Genomic DNA, 18054 nt, shown 5'->3' with positions numbered 1-18054 from the left:
AAGTGGTCCTGCCCTCCTGTCCTCTCCCCTGCCCCTGTCTCCTGCTCCCACCAGGCAGGAGGAGACAGCTCCATTGAGCAGCTCTCCACAAGCACACTGTCCAGCAGGACTGGGAGAGCCCAGCAGAATTTCAGACATCCATCCCATCAGGAAGCCTTGCCCCACTTCCATGAGGACAAGGGACCCTGACACAGCAGAGGAGCACCCACATGGCCCACAGGTGGACCCACACTGCCCACCCCTGCAGAGTGACATGCTCTGCCCTCCCCGTGGCAAAGGGCCTGGGTTTAAGGCCATTTCTGCACTTAGGCAGCACCTGCAGTCCCAAGTAGGGCAGGATTCAGGGAATTTTTCTTTACCTCAATCACTGTCCTTGGTCACCTAACTTCTGAGGCACAAGAATCTGGGCTGGTCCCAGTACTTTTACTCCCTCCCAGAAGCAGTTTCCAGGGAGTCCCATCTCTGGGCTTCAGGAGCCTCCTTCAAGCATCAAGGAGAGCTCTGTACCTGCAGCCAGGGGCTGCAAACGCCCTGAGCTGTCCTGCAGCCAGGCAAGGAGCTGGGGCTGGCTCCCACTCCAGCCCACAGCCCGGATCACAGGCAAGCGAGGAGCAGACGGGCGCCACATTTTCCGAGACACGTGGCAGAAGCGAGGTGTTTCTTCCCCAGGAAGGGGGAACTGCAGCCCGGGTTCTGCTTCGGTCATCACCGGAGAAGGAGCAGGAGGCTGCTGCAAACCCCTCCTCACTGCGATTACCGGGGTCTAGACAGGAAACTCCGTCTCTCCCAGGGAGCAGCACCGAGCGAGCGGCTGACACACGCTCTGCCTACTCACACCAGAGCCCAGAGACACGACAGCACAGCTCTGAAGTCATGCTGGAGGCTGTTCCGGTCCAGCCAGACCTGCCAGGCTGGTGGTATCTGTTCCCTGAACACCACCCTGCATCCCCAACCCCACCTCCAGCCTCCAGCTCACAGCTTTCATTTGCACTCGCAGCCCAAGTTAACCCTATGTCCTCTGAGCCCTGGTTTGGGCCAGCCTGTGGCTGCTGGGCTTCACCTGTGCAACAGCTGATGCATTTCCCTGGGAAAATGTGTTTGCTGCTCCAGGAGATCATCATCTGCTACCTGTGCCATGGCAAATGCAGCCCGTGGGAATTCCCAGGGCAATGTCAAAACTGCACTGCTGGTTTTGGTCCCTTGTGAAACCAAAGGTGGCTGCTGCTCTCTGAAGCCTCTGGTTTCACTCCTACAGCTGTAGCTCCAGTGCTCACCAGTCAGGAGCCCAAGGGGACATGGCAGCAGCCCAAGGGGACATGGCAGCTCACTGGCCCTGCACCGCTGGCTTTGGTGGCTGCATGACCTGCAAGCTGCTGACCCAGAGCTCCTACTCACTCACCACACCCGTGCCCTAAACTGCCCCCACCCTCCCCCAGCTCCTATGGGCCCCTGGACAGGTAAGGTGGGTACCCAAACCGGCCCCAGATGCCACTGCCTGAGCCACAGAGCTCCAGGGAAGAGCAGAGAAAGAAGACTGGCTTTGAGAAGGCAGCAAGGGGAAGTTGCCACACGACACTGAGCTCCCAGAAAAGCCCCAGTTTCTGGCTGACAAGCAGGGCCAGGCTCCACAGGAGGCTGGGCAGTGACCCTGGTGTGCTGCTGTCCCCCTGAAGTCTCGCCAGGAGTGTGGCAAGGCAGTGACAAGGAAACCCGGAGAGCACAACAGGAAGCAGCTGGTGTGTCAGCCAAGGGCTCCAACTGCAGCAAGGGGCCGGTTCCTTCTCCTGCTTCACAACTCCCACAGCCACTTACTAGAGAATTATTTTACAAAACTCTCTTGTGGGGTGTTACTGACACTTATTTCAGAGGAACAGCCTCTGACCAACAGTGCCAGGCCCTGGCAGCCCCCCCGCTCCCAGAGAAGGTCAGTGCGTTCCCATGAGCCAGGCACAGCTCACTCACACGGGAGGGATGACCCAGGGCTGCAGGTCCCATCAGCACTGGAGAATCTTCTCCCCCACAGAGCAGGAAGGGGAGCTGGAGGCTGCACAGGAGAGGGCGCGTGGGAACGTAGCAGGATTTGCAGCTACAGGTTTCTAGGTGGACAGCATACACTCCAAAACTGAGCCAGCTGACCTGATCCAGCCCAGGACATGCTCCTGCATCCTCATTTCTTCCTGCCACAGACCACCCACTAGTTCTCATCCACTCTCTCCTCTGTGGTGACAGCCCCCTGATCCCCCTTCTGCCCCACACAGAAAGGGCTCTGCCACCTGCACTGGGACACGAGACACAGCCCAGTGACGTCTGGGCCACCTGAGAACCCTGAGAGGGTGCAAACCCACAGAGGATGCCCCCAAAAGCCAGTGCAATCAATGCCTCCCAGCCTGCTCTCCTAATTCCTTTAAGCTAATACCACTCCCAATAACAGTTCCTTCCCCAGGCAGGAAGGGCTGCAGCACTTGGGAACAAGACAAACCACAACCCTGATGATCTGTCTCAAAAGTAGCCCCAAAGGAAGTGTTCTCACCTAAATCTGCTTTCTGGAAACAGAACTGCCATGCTAATAGCTGTCTGGCACCAGGATGGAGGGCAAGAAGATCCCTCCTTGGGCAGCAGAGCCAATCCCACCAGCTGGGCCTCCCAGCACATCCTAGGGGCTCAGAAACTGGACTTTGCACCTCTCCTACCCCTGAGTATAGATATATTACCAACCTGGCCCATATTCTCCTCTGCCAGCTCTCAGGAGCCTTCTCCACCTCCAAGGCTTCCTGCAGCCTTCCTAAAAAAGGTGTGCAGGGCAAGGGGTGCACTTGTGTGTGGTTCAGTGCAGCTACAAGGACTAAAAACACCATCTCCCACAGCTGGAGGTGCACCCAAAAATGGGACTGACCACTCAAGCAGCCCCATCCAACAGGCAATGCACATCCATCTCCCATGAACCCTTCCCAGGAGGAATGGTGGCTGTCCAGCTGACAGCTCCACAGACAGAGCTGCAGGCCCTGGCAGGGAAGGCACCACCAGCCCCAGCCCCGCCTGCGAGGGGGAGAAGGGAGAGCAGGGCACTGATATGCAATGGGCCTGGTGGGATCCACTGCCAACACATTCCCAGACACCTGTGGGGGGCTGCAGGCAATGGCTTTGGGGGTTCCATCAGCGCTGGCTGCCTCTGTGTTTGCTGGTGTAGGAAGTGCAGACTCCTGGAAGCACCAGCTCGGCTGGCCCCAAGCCTGGGGCTGTGCAGGCAGCACCACGAGCCAGCCCTTGCTGTGCACGCTCCTGACCAAGGTGTGCTGGCGTGGCCAGCCTGCGCCCTGGCACGGGTGGCTGCAGCCAAACAACATCAGAGGACTCGCCCTGCCACCACCCCATTGCTCGGCTCTCCCCTGCCCTTCCCTCCCCATCCGAGCAGTGCCTGCTCCCTGACCAGCTCCGCGCTGTTTGCTTTTGGCAGCAGCTGTGGAAAGACTAGATTGAATGCAAATACAATTACAGCTCACACCCCGAAGAAGAAAAGGAGCTGTGGTTAACAGAAGTGGCCCGTGGCCTTTTGACACGGCGGGAAGTCACCTCCTGCTCCAGCAGCCTCCCACCTCCGCTCCCATTGCATCACTGCAATGCTACTGGAGAGACCGATGCTCCTCAAGATGACGCACCCGGACCTGGCATTCCTGGCAGATTAAAGAGCCAGCATCCACAGATTCCACAGCAAGAGAAAACTATTAATCAGCTTTTCTTGGATGGGCTTTTGATGATCAAAGCACTGTCTTCCCCCCAGCACTGTGATTCAGACGCCTCTGCCTTCAGGGAGAGCGGCTTGGCCGCCACCAGCCCTGCGTGTGGCAGAGCCTTGGCTCGGTGGAACAGGGCACAGCATTCTCACCCACTCCAAGAGCCCAAACAGCCCTGTGCTCCCAGAGGGAACAGACACAGCAGTCCTGCCCATCCATGCTGCCATACCCTCCCCCGACAGGTGAGTTTCCTGTGTCAAGTCATGGTTTACCATTCAACATCGACTTTTGCTCTTCAAATTCCACTCCTCTCACGTCACCTCTGCAAATGAAAGAAAGCTTCAACCTCTGACCTGCAAACACAGATTTGCTTAAGCCCAAACAAAAATGTTTCCATGGAAATTTCAGGATCTAGTATTGGAACATGCCTATTCATTTCAGCCTGTTCTTTTTTGCCCCATTTTTGTTTATTAAAGTGTTTTTCTGTGAACTTGTTTTACACCCAACTTGTGAGGACAAAACAAGCTGGCAGGTCCCTTCCCAGAGAATATCTCCCTTCCCATGGCTCTCAGCGTGCTTGGCCACCAGCCACCAGATTCTGGCATCCCACTCTCACACTCAGAAGGCTTCCGTTGAGGAACACTGCAGTCTTCAGGCATGATGCAGTGCCTCAAACAGGAGCCCTGAGACAACTCATCTTGTGACACCTCAGCAAACCTGTGGCTAGCCAAGAGCTTCCGTATCCCCCAAAATTAACTCAAACCATTTCTGGCATTCCCTGAGGGCTCTGTGGGAAAGTGATCAGCAGATCCTGGCTAGAGTTGGGAGCACATGGTTGACTGGAGCAGGATCTTCCCTGGGAGGATGGCAAACTGTGCACTGGGGGCCAGGCAGCAGCAGCCTGAGCTGCCCTCGCTCTTGAGGCCACCACTGCTGTTCAGGGTTTGGCAGTGCCCAAACTCCCTGTGGACAGCAGCACTCCAGGCCTTGGCACACACACCCTGGGGAAGGCAAACATTTTGGTCAGACTAAGCTCATGGAAGATGATGTGCTGAAGACATGTGCTCTGTTTAGTGGGATTTCACCTGGAACCCCTGAACAGGAAGGAGGGGAACCTGCTGAACAGCACCCGGCTGCTCCTGCTCCAGGAGAAGCCGAAACAGTGGACACCAGCAAGGGGGTGGGGTAGGTCTGCAGGCAGCCCTACGCCCTGATGGGTCCACCCAGCACTGGTCCTCACCCAGTTCAACACTGTGGCACATGTACACACTGGGAATTACTACTCTACAGCAACCACCAAATATTTAGATACACTTCAAGACTTTCCAAGCAGTTACTGCCTCAGGAAGTTGCCCAGAGTTTGCTCAAGAATGAATGACCTGGAATAGGAAGGGAGCCCAGCTGGTTTCTGACGACAGCTGCTGACAGAAGTGTGATGCCATATACCTAAGAGGAGAAGTGATGATTCAGACCCTGGTGCTTTTCTTCATCTCTTCCTTCCACAAGGTAACGGGGACCCACAGAACTATCTGGGTTAGAGTGCAGAAGAGAAAACATCAAGCATACAACTACATTTGCCAACTCAAGAGAATCCTTAAAAGCACCTGCCTAAAGAACTGCTGGTGCAAATCCATCATCGTGTACGGATCCTACCACAGCACAACCAGCTGGGCTTCCCCCATCATCACTGAAGCACCTCGAGGAACATACTCTGACAAAGCTAAGCTGGAAAAACCCCATTAACTTCCATTCTTGGTGCCTTCAAGAGAAGAAGGGGCAAGGTAAGGGGCAGAAAGCCAGGCTGCCTGCCAGCCTTTCTGCTCACCCAGCCTCGTGGCAGCAGCACTTCACATGGACCCACTGTCTGAGCCACAGGACAGCGCTGCCAGCAGAGATGGAGACAGCTGCTCTTGGTGAGTGGGAAATGACGGATTATTCCAGTGAACTCCTGCACCCTCGCCTGACGTGAACTACTACAAAAGCAAGTGGATGAGAACCTTTCAGTAGGTGGCAGCAGAAATGTATTATCGACCCAAAGGATTCCTTTAGGGACACCCCTTCTTGGCACAATTCCCCATTTAGAGCAGCTTCCAGGAGTACATTGCTCCAGGTCAGATACTGCAGCCTAACCAGGTTATGACAGCAGAGTCAGGTCAAACAGAGAACCTGGGGAGGGGAAACTCACACAGATCCTGAAAAGCCCCACGTTCTGTTTCGGCGGAAGCATCCCTCACCCAACTGCCTCTTGCAAAACATGGTAAGTTCCCTACCCCAGTGCCTCAGTTTCTGTGGTCCTGCAGAGCTGGTGTGGCTCATCAGGATCCCTCCTGGCAGTAGGACTTTTGCAAAACCATACCACACCTTTCAGCTCTTGCAGTCCTGGCCAAGCAAGGCCACTTTAAAAGAAAAAATCATTTCCATACATTTCAAAGACGAATCAGCAACAAAAAGATGGTGTCCGCTCCCAACTAGGCAGCATCCTCCCCCACAGTTCAGACAGCCCTGAACTCAGAGCAGCCACATGCCCACCACCATGCCTCAGGGACAGAGCAGGGGGTGACCCAGCAGTGGGGACAGCAGGAAGCGTGACGGTGAGGGCTGTCCTGCATACCTGGGAGCAAGGTGTGGCTTTGTACAGCTGACTCAGGGCTGGCTCAGGGCTCCAACAGGCAGGAGCACGCTTTCCAAATAATCGTTTCCTGTTCTCCCCAGGCGAGATGAAGGAGGAGATGGAAGCAGGATGGAGGTTTATCGGGCACAGATAATCCCCCTCCCCAGAGCTGCTTGGCACAAAGGCAGCCAGGAGGCACTGCAGGGGCCTGGTGACTAAGGAAAGGACAGCAGTGCTGGGTTTGTGACTAATTATTACTCATGCAGGGAGGAATTTGGAGAGGGACCCACATCCAGCTCAGCTCGTTGCTTTGGATCCTTCTGTGGCCATAAGCACAAAGGAGAGCTTTGACAATGAATCAGACCCTGCTCTAAAATGAAAGACTTATCAACCAACTTGGTGTTAAAATGATTTCAGTGTAACCATAAAGGCAGTTTAATGCTAATCAGAGGAAACAAGTGATGTCTTCAGGCTCAGATGACTAAATGTAGGTTCCTGGATGGACAAAACCATTTAGACACAGCAGCAGAAGTGGGTTTTTATTAATGCATAATGTGTTTCACTTTCCTCTGAATTACAAAGGAATGCGAGTGGACTGGCAGGAGTTGCTTGAAAAGTTTTCTCTGTTAGGTTGTTGGGGTTTTTTTAATCAAGAGTAATCCCCCCCCAAAAAAAATGTAAAACAAGTTCTGAGAAGCCTTTATTTTGAAAGCATGTCTATAACTAAAGGACTTAAGAGAAAGCAAACAACCACCCATTCATTATCCTTTTGCTTTTAAAATCTACAATTATCCACCCAAAAATAAAGGTAGGAAGAGTGAAAACAAAGTCATCAAATTCCAGTTCTTCCTTCATAAAGCCTTTGCCCTCTCAGCTGGTTTGTGTGCTTACTTTGCAGTCTGCAGTACAGGGAAGACTAACAAAGAATTACTGATTAAACAACTGCTCGCAAAAATCTGGGAGTTTGAAAACTTGTTGCAGTGAATGATTGCTCCAAATGAGAGATCCAGCCTTGCCACTGCATACCCACACACATGTGATGATATAAATACACGTCATTGCACTCAAATCAGCATTACCCACAACCATTCTTCATAAAAATGTGGTGAGACACTAGTTTTTATAAGCCAACCCAGGCCTAAGGTGGCAGATGACCGGTCCAGAGAGCTGGGACTCCCCTTTCCCCTTTGAAATGTGAGGATTTCTTTTCCCTGAGCCTTTAAGATTCCAACATCATGTTTTGCAACTAGTGACTTGTGCACTATTTAACACATGACAAGCTTCTTACACAATTTTCAAAGCAGAACATACTGTTATTTGATCTTTATCTAACACATTTAACACAGGACTAAGAGCCAGCTTTTAAACAGATCCACCTCCTTCCCTGCAGATACTGAGGAGCACTTGCTGTCTTTAAAATCTGCCAGGTGCTGGCTGCACACAGCTGATTTCCATTTGTCTGCAATGAAAGGTGACAGTCACACAACACAGAAACACCTATGAAATTCAGCTGTAAGAATACAATCCTTTTGCCACCTTCATTTTTGACAAACAAGACAGATCTTGAGGCTTTAAAATTAAAAAGCAAGTGAAGTGAATGATTCCTCACAGCTGTGCAGGCCTGTTCTTCATGTAACCATCAGCAGAGTCAGTTTAGGGAACAGAAAGAATTAGAGCAGCATTAGCAATGCCCCAATTCCTCCAGTATTTACCTTAAATTGTGTCCAATGTCAGAGGGCCTCTCCACAAAGCAGGATTTTGTGCTGGTAGCATTAGCTGTGTGTCCACTACACTCTCAACCTCCTCAATGTTTTGTCATTTTGAAGCCTGTTTTTCTCACTCCTCAGAGTATCTTTCATTTTGAAAATCAGGAATGAGAGCACAGATTCTCCTCCCTGTAAGACAGCCAGACCTATAAGGAAAAAATGAGCTTTGGCTACTCCCTTCTTCAAAATAAGGCTCTCATGGAGGGCAGACCACTGGTAACAGCTCTGCCCATGCAGGCTGCACTCTGCTCTCCCATGGGAGTGCCTGTGGATGCTCCACAGCTGACAGGCAGGCAGCTGGACCACCCATGTCCTCAAAAAGCAAGCTAAGCCTGCAGCTTTGCAGCCTGAAACACAGGAGCAACCCTCAGTGAGGGCACAGACTCAGACATGGGATGACAGCAGCCAAGAGAGTCAAGATGAAACACATTTCCCAGGAACGTCACCAAGTCCAAATGTCTGTGTTCAGAAGGACCTGCCAAGACACCCACAGCTGCCTCGGACACCCAAAGCCATGCAAGATGCTGGGTTTGGCCTGGCCTGGTCCCCACCAAGGGACTCTGCAGCTCATCTTCACCCTAACATCCATCATTTGTAGAGATCCCAGAGCTTCCTCCTAAAATGCCCATGCAAGCCCAAATACTAATCCTACATGGTAAACTCACTTCCATACTCCACCTGTCCCCACCTTAGGTGTCCTGCCTCCCTCTACAGCAAGCAGAGGGACTGACCTTGCCTACGAACACACAGAGAAACAAGGGGCAACTTCAGTGACAACGTGTTTCAAATCCTGCTCCCGCTACGTGCTCACATGCCAGCAATGGAATGAGGGAACAGCACCCTCATCCAAAGTAGAATCTGCTCCAGGCTAATGCACAGAGAGTTATTCTTGAGGCTTCTCCTCCCCAAAGCAAACAGGAGCATTCCTTATTTCCCCCTGTTTAGTTAAAAAGCCCACCACACATTCCTGGGCACTGGCCTACCCCAAGCAAACCATGCGATGAGAACTTCTGTGCTGCAAATCCCTACAAGAAATTGGTCTAACTTGGGAACAGCCTAACAATTGCTACCTTCTGATGAGCGCTTCGTGGTCTGCAAAGAGCACCACAAATCTCAAGAGACTTGTTTTCACATCGTTAAAGCCACCCACAGAATTGGCCTCCATGCTGAGGGTTTCAGTAAAAAATGAAGGAGAGTTGGAGCACGTTGGAGGCTGGGACCACACCGAGCAGGTCCATCCCAGCCATACCTGCCCCAGGCTCCAGCGCTTCTCCTCAGCCACACCTCACCTGCCGAAATCTTTGTTCCCACAGGGGAGGAAAACACTGCTGTGGCAACTGTCAGAGCCAACTCATCACAGGGGGCTCCGCCACTCTGCCTCAGGGCTGCAGCAAAGCCATTTTAAAGCTCCCAGAAAAAGAAGATTAGAGAAATGGAAGCCGCAGCATGAGCAGGACTGTGCTCAGGCAACACCGGGAAAGAAGTCAGCGGTCACCTTAAGGCATTTCAGTGCAGTCACTGTGTAACTTCACCAGCTTTGCAAACATCACCTGAGGCTTTAAACATGGAGCACAGCACTGTTTGAGAGCACAGTGTTCCTTCCTCCACCAGGAAGGAGAGCAAAGACGCTTTCCGCGTGCGATTGGGAAATTGGACACGGTGTTTTAGGGCTCGCATGAAGGATTTCTGAATTAGAAATCAAGCCTTTAGGTACAGCTTTTTTGATTATATTTTCTGCTCTAGGCAGCCAGAGAAAAACCAACCAACCCTTTATCTCAGCAGCAGTAAACTTTCAGTCTCCCACAGGCATGTGAAAGAATTGCCTGGGAAACAAGCACACAGCTATGTTGTGGTCAGAGTTTAAAACCAAAATCCAATTCCCCCACAAAGCTGCAGGTTGCTTTTGCCCTTTTCCCGAAGGAGCTAAATTCAGTGGCACACAGCAGACGGAGCTGCCCAGCAGAGCCTCCCCCTTATTTGTTATTTTTAGCAATTTAGTCTGACAACGCCTGACAACTAAACAAGCTGAATATAGCAGGAGAGAAGGGGACTATCAGATATTATCAGAGAAAGCACACAGTGATAATCACTTTCTCCACCCCTAATGAAGAATCCATTTTCCATGTCTTTATAACATCACAGAGTTTGTTCTTTTTAAAATGCCACATTTAAAAACAGAATCCATCTAGCCCTACAATGGAAACGGATAACATTTCCTGAAACAAAGCATTGTTCCACCCCTCACATATCATGTTTCCTTAAAAACAAGGGAAGAAAAACATTACTTGGTTTTTCTCCTAATACTGCACAAACATTGCTGAGCTAAAAAGAGTCTGTGCTCATCCCTTTAGAATGCTTTCAAAATAGATTTAACACATACCCCTCGTACCGTGAAACACAACAAGAATTTGATAGTATCAGGACTGGAAAAATCCAATCCTGCTAAGCAGGACGTGTCCCATGCCAGCGTGTGAGGGAGCCAATGGCTCCAATCTCTGGAGGTTTGGGTAAGCCCCGTTGGCACAGCCTGCCAGCAGGCACAGCTACTGTGCCAGCAAGCCTGGGCAGTGTGTTTGGATTCCAAAGGATTAGATACAAGTTGTGAAGTTCAGAAAGCCACACAGGTGCGTATGGAGTTGGCGGGCTGAGAACATTGGGGCTGCTCAGGCTGGAGATGAGAAGGTTGTGTGGAAACATCATAGCACCTTCCAGGACCTGAAGGGGCCTACAGGAAAGCCATCAGGATACTCTCCATCAGGAACCGGAGTGACAGGACAAGGAACAATGGGTTCAAACTGAAAGAGAGGAAATTAGATAGAAATTCTTCACTAATTGAGGGTGGTGAAGCCCTGGCACAGGTAGCTCAGAGAAGCTGTAGTTACCCCATACCTGGAGAGATCTGGTCTAGTGGAAGGTGTCCCTGCCCATGGCAGAGGGGTGGAGTGAGATGATCTTTAAAGTCATCCAAACCTTTCCAACCAAAACCATTCTATGATTATACATATATATATATATATATATACATACACTTAGGTATATTCACGTCCACATACAGCTTGATCAAGCAGGGTAAAGCTACCTTTGATTTTCTTCAGACAATTTCTGCAGAATAACTAACTGCCCCCTCATCCACACCCAGACCCCTTGGTGCTTTCAGAACACAGTTCCTCTCACCAAGCATAATGGGGGTCCCAGCCAAGCCTTATTTTCTCAGCCCTTTACAAAGACAGGTCTGGCTGTCCTTGCTGCAAGAAGGCCCCCCAAACCAGCAGCATCTCATCAATTTTGTGATGCTGCCTTGAAAAATACAATGCACTGCTTCATCAGTGGAGAAACACATGAGAGAGAAGTGAGGGAAAGAGAATGACTGCAATCATGTACTGCAGTAGAGAGTTTCAGAGGGATAAGAGAGACAAAACTCCTCATACTTTTCAAAGTTCACTGGCAGCTGTGAATGTCAGCAAAACCAGCTCACACCTCTGAAGCAAATTAAAGACACATTTTCAGGAACAGGCAGCTGGAGATCTCCTTGCTATGCAGCTGGATGGATTTCCAGAAGAGCTCAGCAGTGAACCCAGCCCTCCTCTGCAAACTCCTCTGCAAACAGCACCAAGGTAGAGGGGAGAGCATTTCTCAGATTCAGGAATGTATCAAAAAATACACATTTCACAATCCCTTGGCAATAATGTCATCATAGCAAAGCACAATTGCCTCAAGCTCAGCTATGTGAATAATGAGATCAGCCACGCCATAGGGTACTGGGGGATTACTCTGACCAGCCTGATTCAGCTGTGCAAAGTGAGAAATGTGAGTAAGTCATAAGGTAGTTAACAATGTAAAATATAAACCTAAGCTTTAAAACCCTTCCAGTTTTAATAATGAATGGAGAGATGTTTAACCTTTCTTGGTTGGATATTTATTTTACAACTATGTGGTGGAAGCACAAGGTCACAAAGTTTTACATTCTTTCCTGCTTCGGTCACAACTTGTTTTCAGGACAGCAAAATCCCCTGCTCCTGTGATAAGTGCTCTCTGAGTCGGACTCAGGTATTTCCCCTGAAATCTCAGTTTCCAGCAGTTGTCAGCCTAAATGCTTGTCCTCTTCCATGGGGAATCCCAGGCCTAAGGAAAACCCTCTTCACAAAACTGCCACAGCCAGCTGGAAGGAGATCAGTAAAAAGATGGACTTGAATGTTTACTTAACACAAACTTCTCAAAGTGTTGGCATTCTGGGCCCTCCTACTCATGATTAAAAAGAAAAACCAACCCATGTGGCAATCACCTTTCCACTCCAACCACCTTTTGAGACAGTCTCGGTTTTGAGACTACTGCTGGAAACTTGAACTCCATGACCATAACCAGAGACTCAGCAACGAAGCAGAAAAACACATTTGTGAAGCAGCCAGTTCTGAGGCTTTGTGTAAGAACAGCAAGGTTATAATTTGTGGGAAATTCCACCAGTTCTGCTAAACTCAGTGATCGGGAAGTTCAAGAGGTAAGATAATTCCCCACCAGGAACAGGAAGAAACCCAGATGGCACAGCTGAAGGGCACAGTAGCCAAGAAGCTGACCACAACCCGCTGGCAGCAAGGGACCCCAGGGGCAGTTTATAAACAGGCTGCCAGCCACATTCCACCTGCTCCCAAACCCAGAGGTGCTGCCAGCCACATTCCACCTGCTCCCAAACCCAGAGGTGCTGCCAGCCACATTCCACCTGCTCCCAAACCCAGAGGTGCTGCCATGAAGTCCTCCAGCCCCAGTTGCAGTGCTGCCTTTGCACAAAGCCACTGGCATCTGGCATGGCCCCAAAGGAGCAAGGATACAACTGTTTTTACCACATAACCATACAAATGACAATGCCTTGCCTGCACACCCCCTTAGATACACAGCCTGTCCACAGAGCACTTGTCTGACCTGTGCAGAAAGAGTTCTCATGGGCAGAAACACAAACCCCCTTAGAGTTGGGCACAGGCAGCACTCCAGGCAACACAACATCTGGGGATGGGCTTGCTCCACAGCTCCTCAGGCCGGCTGAGTTTCAAGAAGGGATTAAAAAAAATACAGACTCAACTTCTGCTTTAGTGTAAGTAGGAGACAACAGAGACAGAACTGCACAGGTCTGAGTGGGTTTAAACACAGACTTCCTATTCCTGCTTGTCCCTACTTATTTGATCTCCACTTTCTCCAAAACAATAACAGATGGGAAAAGCAGCTTGACACAAACTTGGTCACTGCTCTCTCTGTCATGCCCCAAAGACCAAGAAACAAGGGTTTGTATTAACGATGTTTTAGGAGAATTATAAAAAACCACACACTAACAGCCTTGGAAAAGTACATTTTGCACTTCTTCTCAGAAGAGCTGTAAGCTGTAGACGCAGCCACAAGAAGATAGTCAAGATTCACTAGATAGCCTGCTTGAACACTGGAACTTGCGCAGACACTACTTTTAATTTCCTAGATATCCTTCTATGCCTTGAATACTCCAACCAGATAAACACAAGAGCACAGAAGTGTTCTGACCACACTGTCAAAACAAAGTCCCATCTCCCCACAGATGTGCTCTTCAACAGCGGTCCCAAGCAGATGCTTAAGGGCAGAGAGTAAGGACAGGGCAGGCCTGCATGGTACTTCCTCCTCATACTTTCCCACCCTCCAGACATTTTTAGCTCAGGGACTTCCTGAGCAGGATGCCATTTCTACATATTTGGTAATTCTCAATGGATTTCTCTTCCATGAATTTGTGCAATTGTTCTGAGCCAGTGTAACCTTTAAATACCCACAGCACTGGCAAAATTTTACATCACTTATCTGCTGCAAATAACCACACAAACATCCTTTTGCTTGTTTTAGACCTTGCTCTTACTAATATCATTTGAATGCCTCGCTCCCAGTTTTCAAACCAGGACACAGAGTGAACAGTCAATCCCTACTGGTTTGTAGATCTAGGAAAAGAAACCAAGTGCCTTGAGTTACTTGTAGGTTACTTGTAACAGGCTCTCTGTTTGATCTAGTTACAATCCTTCAGCATGAAAAGTACCAGATAAAAACAAGAGATGTAGCAAAGAGCATCTTGTAGACCTTTATGTTTTACTTTCATCATCACTTGCCAAAAACTTACCTCTAACTCCTTAATTTTCTCTTCAGCTATTCTCTGTTTTTCTAAGAGCTGATTATGAATCACTCCTTTAGGCTGAAGAATAAACCTACAAGTGAAAAAGAAGAGACAGAAAAAGTTGAGTGCTTTTTACATCAGTCTTCACCAGCTGTGCACCAAGTCAAACTAGAGCCACCTCTGCTAAGTGTTCCTCCTCCCTCCCATGCTCTGGACAGAGACAGGAGAAATTGCTCTGACAGCTCCCAGAGCCCACCAGGCTGGCCCCAAAGGCTCACCAGCCTCACCCATGCTCTGGGAGGATGAACATGGACACACAGAGATCTCCCTCTATCATTCAGTGTCCTTGAATGGTCTGGAAACAGTTCTAGCACACAGCCAGCAAGAGCACCTTCCCTTCAAAGGGATTAAATCAGTTGATGACAGAGAGTCAAGGAAGACTCTTGACAGGTAAGAGCTGTTTATTAAGGGTTTAGTGCTCACAAGGTAAACAAACCCACACAATAAAACCAAAGCTTTCCACAGGGAAAGGCCAAGGGAGTTGGGGTTGTGCAACCTGGAGAAGAGCAGGCTCCAGGGAGACCTTACTGCAGCTTTTCAGTGTATAAAAGGGACTGACATGAAAGACAGAGAGAGGCTTTTTACCAGGGTCTGCCATGCCAGGCAAGGGGCAATGGTTTTAAACTGAAACAGGCCAGGGTTAGGTTGGACACAGAGGAGAAATGTTTTAGACTGAGGATGGTGAGGTGCTGGCACAGGCTGCACAGAGAAGCTGTGGCTGCCCCATCCCTGGAAGTGTCCAACGTCAGGCTGGACCCAGCTTAGAGCAACTTGGGATAGTGGCAGGTGTCCCGGCCCATGGCAGGGGGTGGGACTGGATGGTCTGTGAAGAACCTTTCCAACCCACCCTTCTGTGATTTGACAAAACAGAGACAGTGCTTCCAGCAAAAGCTATGGAACTTTCACAGCTCCCACTTCTCAAGCCTTGGCTTTAACCCAACCCCTCACTGACCTCCAAATTTCTATGCTTTCACCAGCCAAAGGGTTTTTCTGTGAGGTGGGAAGTGGCTGCTTTTAACTGAAGTTGAGGCCAGTGGTTCCCACTTGTTCTGTTTTCAATTGCCAAAGGGATTTGAAAGATGCATCCATAACATCTGAGTCCTGCTTGCCAACAAGCATCAAGGTGCCTGCCTCACTCGGAGAAGCCTCTGAAGGAGCACCAACATTCAAAGCAGCTCTTCAGCACGTGGCACTGGCATCCCACAACGAGGTAAAGGACAACTACGTTCAAACAAATTTTAGGAACTCTTCAAGGTTGTTTTTCATCCTTCCAGACATAAAGAATGTACAAGCTGCAGATTCACCCCCTTCCCTACTTAGAAAGTCCCCCAGGGGATTTAGAAGGAGCCTCCATGGGTCATACCAACGAGGTCAAGGTCTCCTCTGGCACCAACTAGGGTCAATGTCTTCCTGCCAGGTGACAACAGCTCATGCTTCAATAGTTAAAAGGAGCAGCTTTAGACAGGGCAGAATCAGAGTGCATTCCCCGTCTGCTACAGAAAAACCTGAAATCAGTTTGCAGAGTCATCTCCCACAACAAATGACATTATTAAAGTGTTTGCTCAGTGCCTGGCAAACACAAACACGGATCTGCCACTTGGCTGGAAACCCAGTGCCCTCTGCATCAGTAACCCAGCCAAAAGGAAAACTACCTGCCACACACATTCCTGAAATGCATGGGAGGAAAACCGTGGATAATTATAATAGGTTTCCAATTAAATCTCTCTTTGGGGTTGCTATTAACTGAACACAGAAGCACCTCCTCCTCCTCCCACTTCTTTCCCTGTTCTGCTTCACCTCCTCTTCTCCACAGGAACTTCCGCTGCATCTTTTATGTTGCAATTTTCTCAAATCTCTCTCATTTTTCCCCAGCCTTGGCTCATGCTTATTGCTGGCATCATCTTTGCTCTCTGTCTGCTCCTGTTCTTACCAACACAACTCACTCAGACTCTCTTTGCCCCCTCAATCCCCACTTCCCAATGGGAGGTGTCCCCTCTATTCACTTGCACACAGAGGTGATGCTTTGGGGTGCTGGCATACAGCAGACTGCTGAAATAACAACACAGGTAATTTGTGAAAATCAAGTTCAAGACCACCCTTCTAGGAAAGAAGTTATTTTCATTGCTGTTAGATACAGAGCCTGGATCCAGCCAGAGAAGAGGTACTTTTCAGGACCAACAGCAAACACATCATTCTGATGCTCTTACCTCAGGCATATGATACCAGAATAAAAAACATCAGCCTTCACACACACCCCCTGTAAACTCAAATTTTGCCTTGCTTCTGCAGTAGCTGCCATTAGTGAAATTCAAAGCTGCAAGATGCCTTCTGTACACAAAGCCATCAGTCCCTTCCCACGTCACTGCTTCCCTGAGCCTGCCTGTGTATGTGAACGTTTCCTGAATTATTTCCTTTTTTTGTGGGGGCAGCAAAGAAGAATACAATCTCTTCTCATTTGCTTCCCCAAATTGTACAGGAAGATTGATCATTCTGGTTTCCCTGACGTCCCTGGTCTAAAAAACAAAGTTCAACAGCAACACAGCTTGAGCAATTTTCCCCATGCTGCAGCTGGGAATGTCCCTGCTGGGTGACAGGCACTGGGCGATCCCGGCTGGCTCACAACTGCTAAAGGCACCAAAACCTCCAACAAACAACTGCCTGACTTCACTTTTATTCTGCAAATGTCAACAGCAGTCATCAGGGAAAATATCCTCCCTCCCACCCTCCTGCAATGCTCTGGCAGACATGCAACAGCAAATTAAAATTGGATGGCTGAAATTAGCACTGACGAGACTTATGCGGGCAGCTGGGCACAAATACAACCACCCTGATTTTGCCTGCTATAAAACAGTGGGCTGGAACCTGGGTCTGTTCACACACTTGCTCAGAAGCAGATCAGATGTCCCTGACCTGGGCAGCAGCATCCTGCAGGTCTCCACCTGTGCTGCTTCAAGCCACCCAGTTGACATCCCTGATGTAGGACTGCAGAACTCTCAGCCTCAAGAGCCCAGGTGCCACCCTAGAAGATGCCAAAGGCCAGGTCTTTGAAAGCTGAACTATAAATCCACACCCACAGTTAACTGTTTAAATCTGTGGCTTCGCTTTCCAACACAAGCAGGACTCAAAAAACAGATCAGTTTTTTAGTGTCTAGTTTGGGATACACACATTATGGAGATCTTGGCCAAAGTTTTTACCTAAGAAAATAATGTGGTTTATGGCAGCACTTGGAAAAAGCAGAAGTTTGTTCTGCTCATTAGGTAAGAAGCGCTGCAGGGTACTTGTAATAAACCAGAATTTAAATTTAACCTAAATTTCATTTTTCCAATTGCCCTAAGTAATACATCAACTTGATGATTTTTAGGTTTTTTCCTCACCAAACTGGAGAAATAGGGCAGTGTCATTCTGCTGCCTGGTTTCAGATGTAGTTATTTTACGTACAGATTTTCAAGCTCATTAAAGAAGCACAGTACATTCTGACAATTTAATTCTTCCCTCAGTGAGTTTGTGAACAAGCCCTTAAAACACATGAAGTTAATTCTGTGCCTGGAGGTTCACCACCAGCTGAGAGCTGGCCCCATGTGAGAGTCACCGAGCTGAGGAGCCCCTTTCTGCTCAGTGGTGCGGAGCCCAGCAGGTGACACAGCTAACACTGACCCAAGAGCTGCTTTCACAGCTCTCCTGGGGTTCATGGGAGGCTCCAAGCCCCCAGAGTTTGTGTGTTGGACTGGGATGGAGTTTAAGCACTGCTAATCCACAGAAGACAAGCAGCAAAC

General features: G+C 49.4%; 1 protein-coding gene across 4 annotated transcripts in view; it reads right to left on the bottom strand.

The window, feature by feature from the left end:
• Positions 1-18054, bottom strand: part of PFDN1 (prefoldin subunit 1) — a 31560-nt gene that overhangs the window by 1676 nt on the left and 11830 nt on the right. Inside the window, exons 3-4 of one of the 4 annotated variants that reach the window (XM_068205578.1) lie at positions 14227-14311; positions 6855-8254 (exon numbers count right to left, since the gene is read on the bottom strand). In XM_068205578.1, the coding sequence (XP_068061679.1) occupies positions 8210-8254; positions 14227-14311 (130 nt within the window). In that variant the 3' untranslated portion in view covers positions 6855-8209. Of the gene's footprint in view, positions 1-6854; positions 8255-11552; positions 11706-12001; positions 12268-14226; positions 14312-18054 lie in introns of those variants that run through there. The other 3 variants (XM_068205576.1, XM_068205579.1, XM_068205577.1) reach the window with 3 other exon arrangements.

The sequence above is a fragment of the Anomalospiza imberbis genome, chromosome 15, assembly GCF_031753505.1.
Source record: "Anomalospiza imberbis isolate Cuckoo-Finch-1a 21T00152 chromosome 15, ASM3175350v1, whole genome shotgun sequence".
Classification (NCBI taxonomy): domain Eukaryota; kingdom Metazoa; phylum Chordata; class Aves; order Passeriformes; family Viduidae; genus Anomalospiza; species Anomalospiza imberbis.
Note: the sequence above shows the minus strand (reverse complement) of the source record. Positions and strands in the feature narration are given on the sequence as shown.